The 18430-nt window shown below is 54.2% G+C and overlaps 2 protein-coding genes across 2 annotated transcripts; one reads left to right on the top strand and one right to left on the bottom strand.

The window, feature by feature from the left end:
- Window positions 1-842: 842 nt before the first annotated feature.
- eloa (elongin A) lies at window positions 843-10376 on the bottom strand. The gene is given in 15 exon segments (XM_059000486.1): window positions 843-915; window positions 1132-1287; window positions 1664-1745; window positions 1748-1792; window positions 1990-2128; window positions 2130-2147; window positions 2149-2172; window positions 2742-2839; window positions 5326-5481; window positions 5574-5691; window positions 6752-7017; window positions 7409-8040; window positions 8375-8487; window positions 8939-8995; window positions 10145-10376. Coding segments are annotated over 15 exon segments (2049 nt in total). The 5' UTR covers window positions 10217-10376.
- Window positions 10377-11312: 936 nt separating this feature from the next.
- Window positions 11313-17586, top strand: LOC117968099 (kelch-like protein 31). The gene is made up of 3 exons (XM_034915648.2): window positions 11313-11470; window positions 12867-14229; window positions 14767-17586. Exons 2-3 carry the CDS (start codon window positions 13037-13039, stop codon window positions 15521-15523), a joined length of 1950 nt encoding a protein of 649 aa, XP_034771539.2. The 5' UTR covers window positions 11313-11470; window positions 12867-13036; the 3' UTR covers window positions 15524-17586.
- Window positions 17587-18430: the final 844 nt, after the last annotated feature.

Here is an 18430-nt window from a genome sequence, read left to right as displayed (position 1 = left end):
AGCACGATCGTCACCATCATCATCATCATCATCAGAACTGCACGATTCAGGAAGGATTCTCCAATTCTGAAACGAACCGATACAAAACACACACACAAACATTTCCATTTTAATTACATATTAAAAAAATAAAATAAAAACATTTTTGCCAAAACATTTTGAATGATTTTATTTTCTTGCTGTGCTCGGGCACGGTTTTATTTATAAATACTCTCTCCTGCGGACTCACGGGCTCCTTGTTAGAATTTTTACACCAATTATCATTAAAAGACTCTCCCACACCCCCCCCCCCCGCCTCTTAATTGACTTCCTCAGAAGTGAAATCACATGAAATCATTTCACAGTCTCAGTGCTTCCTCTCTGAGAGCGCAGGGCTGGCAATCAGACTCCTGCTGCACAGCAGCTTCACCTCCTCCAGGGTTAACAGCAGCTTGATCAGCCCCAGTGTAGCGCTAACAAGCTCTGGTGTGTCTGATTAAACTCCTAGGAAAGCCCGGAACGCGTCACACTGCTCTGCAATGGGAACAGGAGTCTTATTCCCAGCCCTGGACCCAGCAGACCCCTTGAATACAAGCCCGCATTGTACAGCAGTAGCCAGCTGGGTGAGGACCGAGTTTAAAAGGAATGGATAACGCAATGACATCACAGCGAGATACGCAACACTCAGCCAATTACAGAGAAGGAAGAATCAGAGAGGGAAGAATCAGAGAGGGAAGCATCTGACCAGGTGAGTGAATGAGACAGAGAGAGAGAGAGAGAAAGGTAATTTTAAAATCCCCAGGGGGGGCCGGGGCGGGTGGGGGGGGGGTGTCTGAGTTCATGGTGTGGTTTTGGGGTGAGAATCATCCCCACATCACCGTCGAGAGAAACGGTTCTTGAACGCTTTGATCGTCTTCGCCATCATCGGAGCGATCTCTGAAACACAGAGAGAGAGAGAGAGAGAGGAGAGGAGATACAGCTCATTATCTCAAACAGACACACACACACACCACACACACACACACCAGAGAGGAGGGAGAGAGAGAGACACACAGAGAGGAGAGAGAGACACACACAGAGAGAGAGAGACACACACACACACACACACACACACACACACACACACAGCCCCCCCCAGTACTCACTCTTTACAAGGGGCTTGTTGCTAGCGGCCCCCCCGCTGGTGCCGGGGCCCCTCGTAAGCAGCGCTGCCCCCCCCTCCCCCGCTGGTGTTGCCCCCCCCCTCCGTCGCTGGGACTGGTGCTGCTGGTGCGAACGGACATGAAGCTGGGGAACACTGGTCTGATCCTGCAGAGGAAACCAGAGAGACACACCCTGTGAAACAACTGCAGCTGCGCTGTGACTGAGGGGAGCAGCGAGACACCCAGCCTGTGAAACAACTGCAGCTGCACTGTGACTGGGGGAGCAGCGAGACACCCAGCCTGTGAAACAACTGCAGCTGCACTGCGAGCTGGGGGGAGCAGCGAGACACCCAGCCTGTGAAACAACTGCAGCTGCACTGCGACTGGGGGAGCAGCGAGACACCCAGCCTGTGAAACAACTGCAGCTGCACTGCGACTGGGGGAGCAGCGAGACACCCAGCCTGTGCTCACAAGCCATCACTGCCCTGCCCTGCCCTGCCCTGCCCTGCCCTGCCCCGCCCCTCACCAGCCCCGCCCCTCACTTGATTGGTGCTGCCTGGCTGGTGCTGGCGCTCGTGCTCCCGCTGGCCGTGCCGAATCTCTCCTGTCGTCTCCGGACGTCCGCGGCGGCTTTGCGATCGAGTTCACGAACGCCATCTTCACCTGGCGACCTGCGGGGGACAGCACACGACAAACACACGCTAGACACACGCAACACAATCACAGCAGCACCGCACTGGACACCTGGTCTGGAAGTGTGGGGTGGCTGAGAGAGAACTTCACTCTCACACACTCCTCACTGTGTCAGGGTGCTGGCATACAAAGAGGGGAAGGGGAGGGGGTGAGAGGGGAAGGCGGTGAGGGGTACCTTTGGGCCGGCTGGCGTGCGCAGAGCTGATGTTCTGGGTCAGCAGTCTCAGCCTCTCCTCTCTCTCGTCGTGCAGCCGCAGGTACATCTCCCTCCAGGACTCGAACTCCTGCGGACTCTCCCTGCGGAAATCCCGCTGGGCAGTGTCTCGTCCACAAGCTCATTAGAGTCCTCCATGAAGCACTGAGAGAGGGAGGGAGAGAGAGGGAGGGAGAGAGAGAGGGGAGGGAGGGAGAGAGAGAGGGGAGGGAGGGAGAGAGAGAGGGGGGGGGAGGGAGGGAGAGAGAGAGGGGAGGGAGGGAGAGAGAGAGGGGGGGGGGAGAGAGAGAGAGAGAGAGAGAGAGAGAGAGAGAGAGAGAGAGAGAGAGAGAGAGAGAGAGAGAGAGAGAGAGAGAGAGAGAGAAGGGGGGGAGAGAATCCCACAAAGCAGTGATGAATCCACAAACACATAAACTGATACACATACAGAGTGGAGGGCAGACTGCAGGCAGGCTGAGCCTCGCTGTACTCACCTGGTTGCACTGCTCCATGGCAGGCAGGCTGAGCCTCGCTGTACTCACCTGGTTGCACTGCTCCATGGCAGGCAGGCTGAGCCTCGCTGTACTCACCTGGTTGCACTGCTCCATGGCAGGCAGGCTGAGCCTCGCTGTACTCCCCTGGTTGCACTGCTCCATGGCAGGCAGGCTGAGCCTCGCTGCACTCCCCTGGTTGCACTGCTCCATGGCAGGCAGGCTGAGCCTCGCTGTACTCACCTGGTTGCACTGTTCGATTCTGTACAGCTGTTCCGGGGTGCATCTCTCCAGAACCGGCTCCAGGATCTCGTAGGGAACCCCCCCGACCTCGTCGATCGCTGGGGAGACACACACACGTCAGGAGGACTCTTACTGTACACTATTGATACAGGGTCAATATTGGTGTGGCCTGGGCGTGGAGTACAGTGTGGCTATGCTATGCTATGCTATGCTGGGTGCAGTACAGCGTGGCTATGCTATGCTGTGTTGGGTGCAGTACAGCGTGGCTATGCTATGCTATGCTGGGTGCAGTACAGCGTGGCTATGCTATGCTATGCTGGGTGCAGTACAGCGTGGCTATGCTATGCTGGGTGCAGTACAGCGTGGCTATGCTATGCTATGCTATGCTGGGTGCAGTACAGTGTGGCTATGCTATGCTATGCTGGGTGCAGTACAGCGTGGCTATGCTATGCTGGGTGCAGTACAGCGTGGCTATGCTATGCTATGCTGGGTGCAGTACAGCGTGGCTATGCTATGCTGTGTTGGGTGCAGTACAGCGTGGCTATGCTATGCTATGCTGGGTGCAGTACAGCGTGGCTATGCTATGCTATGCTGGGTGCAGTACAGCGTGGCTATGCTATGCTATGCTGGGTGCAGTACAGCGTGGCTATGCTATGCTATGCTATGCTGGGTGCAGTACAGCGTGGCTATGCTATGCTATGCTATGCTGGGTGCAGTACAGCGTGGCTATGCTATGCTGTGTTGGGTGCAGTACAGCGTGGCTATGCTATGCTATGCTGGGTGCAGTACAGCGTGGCTATGCCATGCTATGCTGGGTGCAGTACAGCGTGGCTATGCTATGCTGTGTTGGGTGCAGTACAGCGTGGCTATGCTATGCTATGCTGGGTGCAGTACAGCGTGGCTATGCTATGCTATGCTGGGTGCAGTACAGCGTGGCTATGCTATGCTGGGTGCAGTACAGCGTGGCTATGCTATGCTATGCTATGCTGGGTGCAGTACAGTGTGGCTATGCTATGCTATGCTGGGTGCAGTACAGCGTGGCCATGCTATGCTATGCTATGCTGGGTGCAGTACAGTGTGGCTATGCTATGCTATGCTGGGTGCAGTACAGCGTGGCTATGCTATGCTATGCTATGCTATGCTGGGTGCAGTACAGCGTGGCTATGCTATGCTATGCTGGGTGCAGTACAGCGTGGCTATGCTATGCTATGCTATGCTGGGTGCAGTACAGCGTGGCTATGCTATGCTATGCTATGCTGGGTGCAGTACAGCGTGGCTATGCTATGCTATGCTGGGTGCAGTACAGCGTGGCTATGCTATGCTATGCCATGTGCAGTACAGCGTGGCTATGCTATGCTATGCTATGCTATGCTGTGTTGGGTGCAGTACAGCGTGGCTATGCTATGCTATGCTGGGTGCAGTACAGTGTGGCTATGCTATGCTATGCTATGCTGGGTGCAGTACAGCGTGGCTATGCTATGCTGGGTGCAGTACAGCGTGGCTATGCTATGCTATGCTATGCTGGGTGCAGTACAGCGTGGCTATGCTATGCTATGCTGGGTGCAGTACAGCGTGGCTATGCTATGCTATGCTGGGTGCAGTACAGCGTGGCTATGCCATGCTATGCTGGGTGCAGTACAGCGTGGCTATGCTATGCTATGCTATGCTGGGTGCAGTACAGCGTGGCTATGCTATGCTATGCTGGGTGCAGTACAGCGTGGCTATGCTATGCTATGCTGGGTGCAGTACAGCGTGGCTATGCTATGCTATGCTGGGTGCAGTACAGCGTGGCTATGCTATGCCATGTGCAGTACAGCGTGGCTATGCTATGCTATGCTATGCTGGGTGCAGTACAGCGTGGCTATGCTATGCTGTGTTGGGTGCAGTACAGCGTGGCTATGCTATGCTATGCTGGGTGCAGTACAGCGTGGCTATGCTATGCTATAATGGGTGCAGTACAGCGTGGCTATGCTATGCTATGCTGGGTGCAGTACAGCGTGGCTATGCTATGCTATGCTATGCTATGCTGGGTGCAGTACAGCGTGGCTATGCTATGCTATGCTATGCTGGGTGCAGTACAGCGTGGCTATGCTATGCTATGCTATGCTGGGTGCAGTACAGCGTGGCTATGCTATGCTGGGTGCAGTACAGCGTGGCTATGCTATGCTATGCTGGGTGCAGTACAGCGTGGCTATGCTATGCTGGGTGCAGTACAGCGTGGCTATGCTATGCTATGCTGGGTGCAGTACAGCGTGGCTATGCTATGCTATGCTGGGTGCAGTACAGCGTGGCTATGCTATGCTATGCTGGGTGCAGTACAGCGTGGCTATGCCATGCTATGCTGGGTGCAGTACAGCGTGGCTATGCCATGCTATACTATGCTATGCTGGGTGCAGTACAGCGTGGCTATGCCATGCTATACTATGCTATGCTGGGTGCAGTACAGCGTGGCTATGCTATGCTATGCTGGGTGCAGTACAGCGTGGCTATGCTATGCTATGCTGGGTGCAGTACAGCGTGGCTATGCTATGCTATGCTATGCTATGCTATGCTATGCTATGGTACAGCAGGCTCAATCTCTCACAGTCGATGTTGTTCTGCAGCACGCGGATGCACTGCTCATACAGGCTCATCATCTTGGGCAGGTAGGAGGTCTTGGATCCCGAGTACACCGCCATCTTGGAATTCAAGCGCCGGCCCGTGAAGCCCTGGTCATCCTCCTCCGGAGACGCAAGAGGCACTGAGGAGAGAGGAGAGAGCTTTAACACTGAGAACGCCTAGAACCAGGGGGCAGGGGGCAGGAGGTAGGAGGTAGAGGGCAGGAGGGCTCACCTTTGCGTCTCTGGGGTGACAGGGGCGTGGGGTCCAGCGAGGGGAGGGGCCGGTAGTTGGGCTGGATGGCTGGCAGGGGAATATCCGGCAGCACTGGGATGATGTCACTGATCTGAATCTGAGAGAGAGGGAGAGAAACATGAATGCAGAGCTGCGAGTTCACCATGTGAACTCCCCAGGGCAAGTGCTGTCCAGACTCATGCAAACATGCTACACTGCATCCTCCACAAACTGTCAATCTGTATTCATTACATCAACTCCGAGGAGCCGCGCTCATCCAAACACTGCAGCTCAACTCCGAGGAGCCGCGCTCATCCAAACACTGCAGCTCAACTCTGAGGAGCCGCGCTCATCCAAACACTGCAGCTCAACTCTGAGGAGCCGCGCTCATCCAAACACTGCAGCTCAACTCTGAGGAGCCGCGCTCATCCAAACACTGCAGCTCAACTCTGAGGAGCCGCGCTCATCCAAACACTGCAGCTCAACTCCGAGGAGCCGCGCTCATCCAAACACTGCAGCTCAACTCCGAGGAGCCGCGCTCATCCAAACACTGCAGCTCAACTCCGAGGAGCCGCGCTCATCCAAACACTGCAGCTCAACTCCGAGGAGCCGCGCTCATCCAAACACTGCAGCTCAACTCCGAGGAGCCCAGCTCATCCAAACACTGCAGCTCAACTCCGAGGAGCCGCGCTCATCCAAACACTGCAACTCAACTCCGAGGAGCCCAGCTCATCCAAACACTGCAGCTCAACTCCGAGGAGCCGCGCTCATCCAAACACTGCAGCTCAACTCCGAGGAGCCGCGCTCATCCAAACACTGCAGCTCAACTCCGAGGAGCCGCGCTCATCCAAACACTGCAGCTCAACTCCGAGGAGCCGCGCTCATCCAAACACTGCAGCTCAACTCCGAGGAGCCGCGCTCATCCAAACACTGCAGCTCAACTCCGAGGAGCCGCGCTCATCCAAACACTGCAGCTCAACTCCGAGGAGCCGCGCTCATCCAAACACTGCAGCTCAACTCCGAGGAGCCGCGCTCATCCAAACACTGCAGCTCAACTCTGAGGAGCCGCGCTCATCCAAACACTGCAGCTCAACTCTGAGGAGCCGCGCTCATCCAAACACTGCAGCTCAACTCTGAGGAGCCATGTATGTGTGCGTGTCAAGGCCTCTCTCCGTTACCTTTCTGCTCTTCTCTCGCTGGTTCTTGGGCGGGTCCTGGCTGGCTCTCTTGGTTGGCTGCGTCTTGTTTGTATTGGGGGGGTTGTGGGGGCCCGGGGGGGGGCGGCTGGGGTTCTTCTTCTTCCTCTTCACCTGCGGGACGTCGTAGCTGAGGTATGACTCAAAGGACATGGCGGTCTGGTCCCCCTCCGCCTCCCTCTCCTTCTCCTTCTCCACCCCTAGCCCCTCCTCCTCCTCCTCCTCCTCTGGCACCCCTCGAGATTTACCTGGAGAAGAATCAGAAAGCGTTGGAATCTCTACAATAATCTAGAGGTACAGTAAAAACAAAGACACAGTATTGCTAAACAGAAGTCATTTCCATCCGATACATCGACAGAATATTACTGCTGCATATTACACAGAAACAAGCTGGCTGGATCTCATCAATATCAGGGTCTAGTGCTATATATTATAAAGACATGTCAGAGGGCTGGATCGCATCAATATCAGGGTCTGGGCTATATATTATAAAGACATGTCAGAGGGCTGGATCACATCAATATCAGGGTCTAGTGCTGTATATTATAAAGACATTTCAGAGGGCTGGATCGCATCAATATCAGGGTCTAGTGCTGTATATTATAAAGACATGTCAGAGGGCTGCATTGCTCCACTCACCCGTGCTGCTCTTCTTCCTCTCTCTCTCCCGCTCCCCTGTGGATTTGGGCCGGGCTGCTCCGGATGTGCTGGTCCTGTCGGACTCCGTGTCTCTGTGTCGGTGCTGCTTGCGGGGCTCCGACAGGGCTGGGGGGATCCCTGCTTCCCTGCCTCGCTTCTTTGAGTCCAGGCTGTGTCCCCTGCCCCCTGCCTCCTCCCCCTGTCTGCCAGAACTCCCCTTCTGCCTCTCAGCCGCCCCTCTGCCGTCGCTGTGTCTCTCCCGCTCCCTGTCTCTGCTCTTGTGGTGTGCCTTTGCTTTCTCCCTCTTCCTGTGGGGGTCCTTGTGCGCAGGTTTAGGCGGATCTGGAGAGTGCCTGTACTCCTCCTCCTCCTCCTCGTACCCCTGCCTGTAGGGGGGGCTGCTGGAGCAGTGCTGGGGGCTGTCTGCCTCTCTCTCCTCCTCCTCCTCTTCCTCCACGGCTGGGCTCTCGTACCCCTCTGACTGGTATCCCCCTCGCTGGGCGTAGGGGGCGCTGTAGGGGTGCTGGGGAGGAGAGGGGTAGCCTGGCTCTTCCTCAGGGGAGGGGTCTCGAGCACGCTTCTTGTTGGCCCCCCCCACTTTGCTCTGGGAGCGACGGGGGGCAGGGCTGGTTCTGTCAGGAAAGGAGGAGAGAGAGAGACACACACAGAGAAGTGAGTGGCTTCTAGGGCTGTCAGAGTTATCCTAGCGCTTGTTTGAAGAGTTGTGTATAAAGTGTGCAGGGAGGATATTGCTGTGCAGCGCGGATGCTGAGTGAGGGTCTCACAGCAGTGCTGCCGTTATTACAAGAGCCCTTCTTCACATTCACTGCAGGATCCCGCAGCCCAATCTCAAGGGACACATTTTTATGAATGCATATTTCAGTGCAGACTATAATAAAACCCAACCATCTCCCCACGGGTGAGGGCCCCCCCCCAGCCTCCCACTCCCCCAGTCCCAGTCCCCACTTCTCTGCTTCCTGAGGGACCAGTTTCTTCCACTTTGCCACCAGGCTCCTGGCGTGCTCCCCGACCTGCTGGTGCTTCCGCAGTGCGTTCACCGCCTTCCCCACGCCAGAGTCCTGAGGGGCGGAACACACGAGTCACACTGCAGTTCCATTCTAGAAGCCCTCCCAATTCCAATTCCAATTCCAATTCCGTCACAGGAACCGGAATTGCTATTTCAGAGACAATAACAATACTAGTTGTTGTGAATGACGGTTCCCGATTTGAATTGATTAACAGACAGCGACTTCACAGTTGAAGTAATTTGTTGCTGCTGTGAGAAGCTCTATTTTAACACAACACTGTGAATTGTGATTTTGATCAATGATGTGCTGGAACTGATTAAAAGGGAACTGGAATTGAAAAACAGGAATCTGACAACACACACACACCGACACACACACACACTGAAACAAACACACACACACCGACACACACACAGGCACAGTGAAACACACACACACAGTGAAACACACACTGACAACACACACACCCCCCCATCAGAGAGCTGTGACTGACTGCACTCACCACCAGGATATCCACTGTGATGGGCAGCTCATTGAGTCTCTTCAGGGTCTTCAGCAGCTGAGAGAGAGAGAGAGAGTTCAAACAAACTCACACCACCACAGAGACCCTGCTTCCTACACACCCAATTCCATTGCTTTCCATTTAAATCGCATTAGTATCATTACAGTACCGCGCTGAATGCCTACCAATCTAAAATGCACGCATGCTCACAGGGCAGTGTAACGCGTAGCACGAGTCCCGCACCTTTACCCTGTCAGCGGCACAATACACGGTTCTTTATAACGTGCAAATGAAGCAGCAAGCCCGAGACACAAAAATCAATTAAAAACCACCTCATTGGCGAGATTACTGTATGAGCAAACTCAGAAACACATCGATGTGTGCAAGAACAGACACGTGCAAATGTTACTACTGTGCTGGCTGACGTGGACTGCAATGCAATGATACGGGGGCAGCAGTAACAGCGCTGTGTGCGCGCTGGGGGGTTTGCAAACACTACCCGGTGTTGCTTGCTGCCCACACGGTGCTCCGCCAGTGCAAGACCACAACCACTTCAAACTTTCACACACTGACTTTGCAAACAGCTCGGGAGGCGCTGAAGAAGACCGGGCAAGGACCGTGTGCTGTCATTACTCGCTGAGCACGGACGGGTATGTCTTCCACCGAATGCAATGCAAAAGGATTTCAAACACGCCTGGCGAATGAGACACAACGCTCCGGTCTGGCGAGCTGCTCCGCTCCGCCGCCCCGTCGTAACCTGCGCTGCGCCGCACTGTCCCGACCACGCTGTATGAGGTAATACCACGGGCTGTATGATGTAATACACGGGCTGTATGAGGTAATACCACGGGCTGTATGAGGTAATACACGGGCTGTCGCGTCACTGCGTGTCTCTGACGTTACTCGGCTCTTCGCAGATGTGTGTAAGTTCCTGTGTGAAGTCACAATCGCATTTGACTTTCTGTGCTGAATCTAATGAAATAGTGTTTACTGGATCCGCTGCGTTGTTTATTAAATCCCCACCTTTACGACTATAGCCAACCCCACCCCCCAAAAAACAAACAAACACACACAAACCCAAACCCTGATGTCGTGTTTTTGTAAACACTCGTCCCTGTCTCTGACCTGCCCCAGTCACCCCGGCTGTACTGCACTGCGCTACTTCGTGTGTGTTTGATCGATATGATTGTATGAACGCGGATTTACCCTTTTCGGTTCCTGATTTTCAGACAGTCTGGACTGCAGCTTCTCCACAGCCTCCAGCAGCGTCTCCGCCATCTCTACTGCTGGAAAAAACCCTCACCGGAAGTCGCTCTCCTGCCCTCACCGGAAGCGCTGTCCGCCGGGCTTGCCCACAGCTGACACGGAGCCGCACTCGGCGGAAGAGGTTGGAAAAGCGTCATTTGGAAGAGGAGGGAGGGAGTGCGCAGATAATTGGCAGCGACAAGATCGGTATTTAATACTGAACTGCGCTGTAAATCCAGCTGAGGGATATATCTGTTTGACAAGAATTCTAATTGTTAACCCCCCCCCCCGCACAATGTTGCGTTATCACAAAGTTTGCTACACGCACTTGGATAATACACACTCATCAGTGACGAATGTACAAACACTAGTAAAAGAAAGTTAATAAATACACTGACTTGAGCGTGACCCTGACTGTGTGCTAATAACGGAATTCCCCCCCCCCCCCCACACACACACACACAGCCACACAGCACCTGTCACTGCCACTGAGAGAGAGAGATCCTGTCTCCAGGGTGGGCAGACGGGAGGGGGCGGGTGTGGTAAGGGTGTGCCAAAGAACTCAAAATGACAACAACAGTAAATACAGACTTTTCTCTGACTTATTAAGAAATTGCCCATTCTCCCATTCTCCCATGTCCGTCTGTGTGCCAGTCTGTGTGTCTGTGTGCCAGTCTGTCAGTCTGCATGTCTGTGTGTCTGTGTGCCAGTCTGTGTGCAAGTCTGTGTCAGTGTGTCAGTCTGTGTCTGTGTGTCTGTGTGCCAGTCTGTGTGTCAGTCTGTGTGTCTGTGTGCAAGTCTGTCTGTCAGTCTGCATGTCTGTGTGTCTGTGTGCCAGTCTGTCTGTCAGTCTGCATGTCTGTGTGTCTGTGTGCCAGTCTGTGTGCAAGTCTGTGTCTGTGTGTCAGTCTGTGTCAGTGTGTCAGTCTGTGTCTGTGTGTCAGTCTGTGTCAGTGTGTCAGTCTGTGTGTCTGTGTGCCAGTCTGTGTGTCTGTGTGCCAGTCTGTGTGTCAGTCTGTGTGTCTGTGTGTCTGTGTGTCTGTCAGGCAGTGATTTTCCAATCCAGCAGCAGCTCACATGTGACAGGGAGGGGGGGGTTGGGGGGGGTGCTGAGCGTTTTGGGAGAGGAGCTCTCCAGTTTCAGAACCCCTCAGTGTCTCTCTAAGTAGCCTCTGAAGCTCCTCACTCTCCCTCGGACCAGACAGACAGACAGACAGACAGATACACTGCGCCCAGGGACGGACAGACAGACGCACAGAGACAGAGAGAGAGGCATTAGAAACTCAGGTAAGAGCTTTTCAAAGCGTTTCACTGGATTGTAATAAAATTGCTCTTCATTGTGTGCTGGTGCTGGAAAGGTCACCTTTCACAGAGAGAAAACTCTCAGAGGAACAGGAAGATCTGAGAGCGTTCGACAGCAAACCCTGTGGAGTGCCGTCAGCACGGCATTTTCTTATTCACTCCTTTATACTGACTCACTGAGAACTCATCAGACATGCAGTGACTGTGTGTGCCTTTCCCATGGCTATACTAGGGCATTTAGCACAGTCTACCCTGGTTTGCCATGATTTTAATATGCTTTACCACACCTCTCTGTGTTTTACAATGCTTCCCTATGCTTTACCAGACCTCTCTGTGCTTTACAATGCTTCCCTATGCTTTACCACACCTCTCCGTGCTTTACAATGCTTCCCTATGCTTTACCACACCTCTCTGTGCTTTACAATGCTTCCCTATGCTTTACCAGACCTCTCTGTGCTTTACAATGCTTCCCTATGCTTTACCAGACCTCTCTGTGCTTTACAATGCTTCCCTATGCTTTACCAGACCTCTCTGTGCTTTACAATGCTTCCCTATGCTTTACCAGACCTCTCTGTGCTTTACAATGCTTCCCTATGCTTTACCACACCTCTCTGTGCTGTACAATGCTTCCCTATGCTTTACAAACAGACACAGCAGGTTTTACATTCAAGGCAGTTCAAGGCCGGTCTGGTGTTTTTTTCATCCTGTAAAATTGAAAGGGTGTTTTTAATGTTTTATTGGTACCCTTTGATAATAAACACAGTGATTTCCACTGAAGGGCTTCTACAGCCAGACCCCTTGTTTTGGTCTCTGCTGCCGTCAGGGGAATTTTCCAAGTTCCAAAGTCTTGCATAAAAGCAGCAGCACTCTCTAAATATAACCCTCCCCCCCCCCATGGAAACAGAAACACAGCAAAGTGAAGCAGGTGGAGTGCAGTGCAGAGTTTTGACTCAGCCAGTGAAGCTCCTCTCCTCCCCTCTCTGTGTGGATATTAATAGCCCAGCCTGTAACAGGACCCCCAGCGCTCACTCTGATAAACAAGCTCAGGAATGCTCCCCTCTTTGCTATTCTGGGACGGGCGCTGATTCCTTACCAGGGCACATGAAGGGCAGGAGCACGTGGCACAAGGCGCAGTCACCCCTTCAGAGGCCGGGCATAACTGCACGATTACCTTTTGTGTATGGAAAAAGAAACCTCACCGTCTTGAGCTTCCTGTTCGATATCCAGGACGCTTCTGTCGAAACGTTTTGCCTGCTAGACCTCGGCATTTCTTTTGTGGTGATTGCTGAGCGTTCAAGTTACGTTTTTACACTTTCATGAATGTGTTCAGCCAGGTCTGTGAATTCTAATTAAAATGACTTCTCTCTTTCTCTTCCCACAGAGCAGTGTTCCCCCTTGCTCAGTCACTCCCTCCTAACTCCTCCCTCCCTCCTTTCTCAATCTCTCGTTCCCTCCCTCACCTGCCTGCACCCGTACAACCACCCAGCCAGAGAACCACCCAGTCACCCAGCCAGAGAACCACCCAGCCAGCCACCCAGCCACCCAGCCACCATGGCCCCCAAAAAGAAGAGTGCTCGTCAGCGGCAGCCCGTGTCGCTGGAGAAGCCTCTGCCCGTCTCTGGAGGGGTGCTGATCGAGGAGACCCCGCTGGAGGTGGACCACCTGAACCTGCTGAACGGGCTGCGGGACTCGGGGTCCCCCTGCAGCTCCACGGAGATGGTGCACCCCGAGCACGGCGCCGTCCTGCTGGAGGAGTTCAGCCGCATGCGGCAGGAGCGTCTCCTCACTGACCTGGTGCTGGCCACCAAGACCAAGTCCTTCGACGTCCACAAGCTGGTCATGGCCTCCTGCAGCCTGCACTTCCGGGAGCTGCTGAAGAGAGACCCCGGGGTGCAGAGGGTGGAGCTGGACTCCCTGTCCCCGCTCGGGCTGGCCAGCGTCATCACCTACGCCTACATGGGCAAAGTCAACCTGTCCCTGTACACCATCGGCTGCACCGTGGCCACAGCCACCACCCTCCAGATCCCACAGCTGGTGCAGATGTGCAGCGACTTCCTGCTGCAGGAGATGAGCGTGGAGAACTGCATGTACATCTCCAACATCGCGGCGGCGTACGGGCTGAACGGAGCCGGGGAGGCGGCCCGCGGCTTCATCCGGGCCTCCTTCATGGAGTTCTCCCGGTCCGACCACTTCCTGCGGCTCACCCTGGAGCAGATCCGCGAGCTGCTGAGCGATGACGCCCTGCTGCTCCCCTCCGAGCTCGACGCCTTCCACAGCGCCCTCCGCTGGCTGGAGTTCGACCCGCCCCGGAGCCGCCACGCCGCCGAGCTGCTGAACCACGTGCGCTTCGGCACCATCCCCGCCCAGGAGCTGGTGAGCCACGTGCAGCCCGTGCCGCGCATGATGCAGGACCCCGAGTGCCACCGGCTGCTCGTGGAGGCCATGAACTACCACCTCCTGCCCTTCCAGCAGAACGGGCTGCAGTCACAGCGCACCAGGAGCAGGGCCGGCCGGTCCGCGCTGGTGGCCGTGGGGGGCCGGCCCTCGCTCACGGAGAAGGCCCTGAGCAGGGAGGTGCTCTGCAGGGACCCCGACTCCCTCGCGTGGCACAAGCTCTCCGAGATGCCGGCCAAGAGCTTCAACCAGTGCGTGGCCGTGATGGATGGCTTCCTGTACGTGGCGGGCGGGGAGGATCAGAACGACGCGCGCAACCAGGCCAAGCACGCCGTCAGCAACCTCTGCAGGTACTGTGTGTGTGCACGGTGCTGTCTGCAGTGTCTGTGTGTGTGTGCACAGTGCTGTTTGCAGTGTCTGTGTGTGTGTGTGTGCACGGTGCTGTCTGCAGTGTCTGTGTGTGTGCACGGTGCTGTCTGCAGTGTCTGTGTCTGTGTGTGTGTGCACGGTGCTGTCTGCAGTGTGTGTGTGTGTGCACGGTGCTGTCTGCAGTGTCTGTGTGTGTGCATGGTGCTGTCTGCAGTGTTTGGTGTGTGCATGGTGCTGTCTGTAGTGTCTGTGTGTGTGCACAGTGCTGTCTGTAGTGTCTGTGTGTGTGCATGGTGCTGTCTGCAGTGTCTGTGTGTGTGCACGGTGCTGTCTGCAGTGTCTGTGTGTGTGCACGGTGCTGTCTAGTGTGTGTGTGTGTGTGTGCACGGTGCTGTCTGCAGTGTCTGTGTGTGTGCACGGTACTGTCTGCAGTGTCTGTGTCACACTGGGCTCTGACACTGTCTGCTTGAAAAACTTTGATAGAATGCCCTGTGTTTGCTCCTCCCTCTCCTCTGCAGGTATGACCCGCGCTTCAACACCTGGCTGCACCTGGCCAGCATGCGCCAGCGCCGCACCCACTTCAGCCTGAGCGCCCTCGACGGGCAGCTGTTTGCAATCGGGGGCCGCAGTGCCGAGGGGATCCTGTCCACCGTCGAGTGCTACGTGCCGTCCAGCAATGCCTGGCAGCCACGGGCGGTCATGGAGATGCCACGGTGCTGCCACGCCTCGGCCACGGTCAACGGGACCATCCTGGTGACCGGCGGCTACATCAACAGCGCCTACTCCCGCACAGTGAGCCGCTACGACCCAACCACGGACAGCTGGGCGCGGGCCGCGGATCTCAGCACCCCCCGTGGCTGGCACTGCGCTGCCTCCCTCGGGGACAGAGCCTACGTGGTGGGGGGCAGCCAGCTGGGGCCGCGGGGCGAGCGAGTGGACGTGCTGCCCGTGGAGAGCTTCAACCCGGCCACGGGCCAGTGGAGCTACGTGGCGCCCCTCCCCGTGGGGGTGAGCACGGCCGGCCTCACCTCCGTGGAGGGCAGGCTGTACCTGCTGGGGGGCTGGAACGAGAGTGAGAAGCGCTACAAGAAGAGCGTGCAGACCTTCGACCCCGCGCTCAACGAGTGGGGGGAGGACCACGAGCTGCCCGAGGCCACCGTCGGTGTGTCCTGCTGCACCCTGACCCTGCCACGCAGCGCCACGGCCACGCAGCGCCACGGAAACACAGAGTCCAGAGCTAGCAGCGCCGCGTCCTCCGAGCCAGCCCGCGTGTAACACGGGAGTGAGGAGTCTCACGGCTGGTTTCACAGACCCCCCCCACCCCATCAGCACCGGTCTCGGGCTTAACAACATGGAAACGCTCAAGCACAATTCTCAGGTAGAACTATAAGAAACTGAGTCAAGCAGACAAAAGCGTTTCTGCACTTTAGTTTCACCTGGTAGAATTCTGATTGAGCGTTTACCCCTGTTCATTTAAAACACTCAAGAGCAATCATAATAATAATCATAATAATAATAATAATAATAATAATAATAATAATAATAATAATAATAATAAAAACTCGACTTGGGTCTGTGAAACCAGCCTGTTGCTGTATGCCGTGAAAGATGAGTGAAACCGGCCCACAGCAGGCTCTGGCAGTGCGACCTGGAAACAGAAGCACAGAGAAGCCGGAGACGCTGAGAAACCTCAGCAGGCGTCTCCGGGTGATTTCTTTTAGTATTCGTTTGTCTGTTTTTGATAGAGTGTGAATTAGGAAGAGCATGAGAAGCACACGACTCAGACTAGACCAGGAGCCTGTAGCCTCTCATCTCCAGCAGGGCTTCAGCAGCTCCCAGCGGCTCCTGGGATTGGGGGGGGGGGGTTTGGTAACAGGATGAAAAGAGAAACGAGGATAAGCAAAAAAAAAAAAAAAAAAAAAAACACTGGTGGTTTAGTTCAATGTTTTTAACATTTTTTTTTTTAATTTCTAAAAAGACAGCTGTAGGATTTTCGTGTAGCTGACAAGAAAAGTGTAGTTTTCACTTGAAGCGAATCCATTTTTTATTATTAAAGGAGAAACAGAGATAAATTATTATAAAGAAAAAATAAAGTTTCATATTTTATAGAACTAAAGATCTACCGCAACTAAAGAAAGAAAGGCTAGTAGAAATGCAAACGAAGGAGAGAGAGATGGATTAGTGGAGCGAAGAGATTTGAAGAAGAATCAAGTTTTAAAACATGCTGGAGACTCCCGAGACTCAGGGAAGAAACCCGTCACAAAACACCATGAAGCGAGGAGGCAGGCACACAGCGAAACCCGTCACAAAACACCATGAAGCGAGGAGGCAGGCACACAGCGAAACCCGTCACAAAACACCATGAAGCGAGGAGGCAGGCACACAGCGAAACCCGTCACAAAACACCATGAAGCGAGGAGGCAGGCACACAGCGAAACCCGTCACAAAACACCATGAAGCGAGGAGGCAGGCACACAGCGAAACCCGTCACAAAACACCATGAAGCGAGGAGGCAGGCACACAGCGGCCCTGCATGGATTATTTCTGATCTTCATCACCGCGTCGCTGCAGCTGCTTCTCTCGGCGCGGAGCACCAAAAAAGGCAAAGCTGAGGAGAGCGAGTGAGATCTGGAGACAGGTGTGAGGGGGGCGGGAGGAAGCAGAGTCATGCCAGCCAGGACAGCTGCTGCCTGCCCTGAGCCAGACACTGAGAGCACGGGTGCGAGGGGGCTTACTGGAGCAAAGAGGAAAAACAAGCGTTTCTGAAAAGAGTTACCGAGCACAGCCAGTATGATTTAAAAAGTTAGAAAAAGAGGGTAACAGCCTTCGTTTATTCTAAAGTATTCAGCTCAGGTTAATACATTACAGAACATATTCTCCAATAGAAATGCACGAGGGCTGGACACACAAGACAGTGAATCTGATGCACGAGGGATGGACACACAGGACAGTGAATCTGATGCACGAGGGCTGGACACACAGGACAGTGAATCTGATGCACGAGGGCTGGACACACAGGACAGTGAATCTGATGCACGAGGGCTGGACACACAGGACAGTGAATCGAATGCACGAGGGATGGACACACAGGACAGTGAATCTGATGCACGAGGGATGGACACACAGGACAGTGAATCTGATGCACGAGGGTTGGACACCTCACACAGGACACTGCAAGGAGGGTTTGGTTTAGTTTGATTGTCCAAAGGGACAAAGTAAGAACTTGGACACACGCGGGTATTAACCCTTTAATGCATGAAGTACTGAAAATAGTTAAAAAATAAATAAATAAATAAATAAATAAATAAAAAGTTCTGAGGTAGTTCTGGACACAGATATATTGAATTAGGAGTTTTCTTTTTTTAATGAGTTTCCAGTGCTTTATATGTGTAAAACATGTCACCCTCCTCCTGTGAGCTCAGCATGCAAAACAAGGCAACACACGATCATCTCCCAGCCTCACAGGAGCTCAGCATGCAAAACAAGACAACACACGATCATCTCCCAGCCTCACAGGAGCACAGCATGCAAAACAAGACAACACACTATCATCTCCCAGCCTCACAGGAGCTCAGCATGCAAAACAAGACAACACACGATCATCTCCCAGCCTCACAGGAGCACAGCATGCAAAACAAGGTAACACACGATCATCTCCCAGCCTCACAGGAGCACAGCATGCAAAACAAGACAACACACGATCATCTCCCAGCCTCACAGGAGCTCAGCATGCAAAACAAGACAACACACGATCATCTCCCAGCCTCACAGGAGCACAGCATGCAAAACAAGACAACACACGATCATCTCCCAGCCTCACAGGAGCACAGCATGCAAAACAAGGGAACACACGATCATCTCCCAGCCTCACAGGAGCTCAGCATGCAAAACAAGACAACACACAATCATCTCCCAGCCTCACAGGAGCACAGCATGCAAAACAAGACAACACACGATCATCTCCCAGCCTCACAGGAGCTCAGCATGCAAAACAAGACAACACACGATCATCTCCCAGCCTCACAGGAGCTCAGCATGCAAAACAAGACAACACACGATCATCTCCCAGCCTCACAGGAGCACAGCATGCAAAACAAGACAACACACGATCATCTCCCAGCCTCACAGGAGCACAGCATGCAAAACAAGACAACACACTATCATCTCCCAGCCTCACAGGAG

Source organism: Acipenser ruthenus, chromosome 25 (assembly GCF_902713425.1).
Source record: "Acipenser ruthenus chromosome 25, fAciRut3.2 maternal haplotype, whole genome shotgun sequence".
Classification (NCBI taxonomy): domain Eukaryota; kingdom Metazoa; phylum Chordata; class Actinopteri; order Acipenseriformes; family Acipenseridae; genus Acipenser; species Acipenser ruthenus.
Note: the sequence above shows the minus strand (reverse complement) of the source record. Positions and strands in the feature narration are given on the sequence as shown.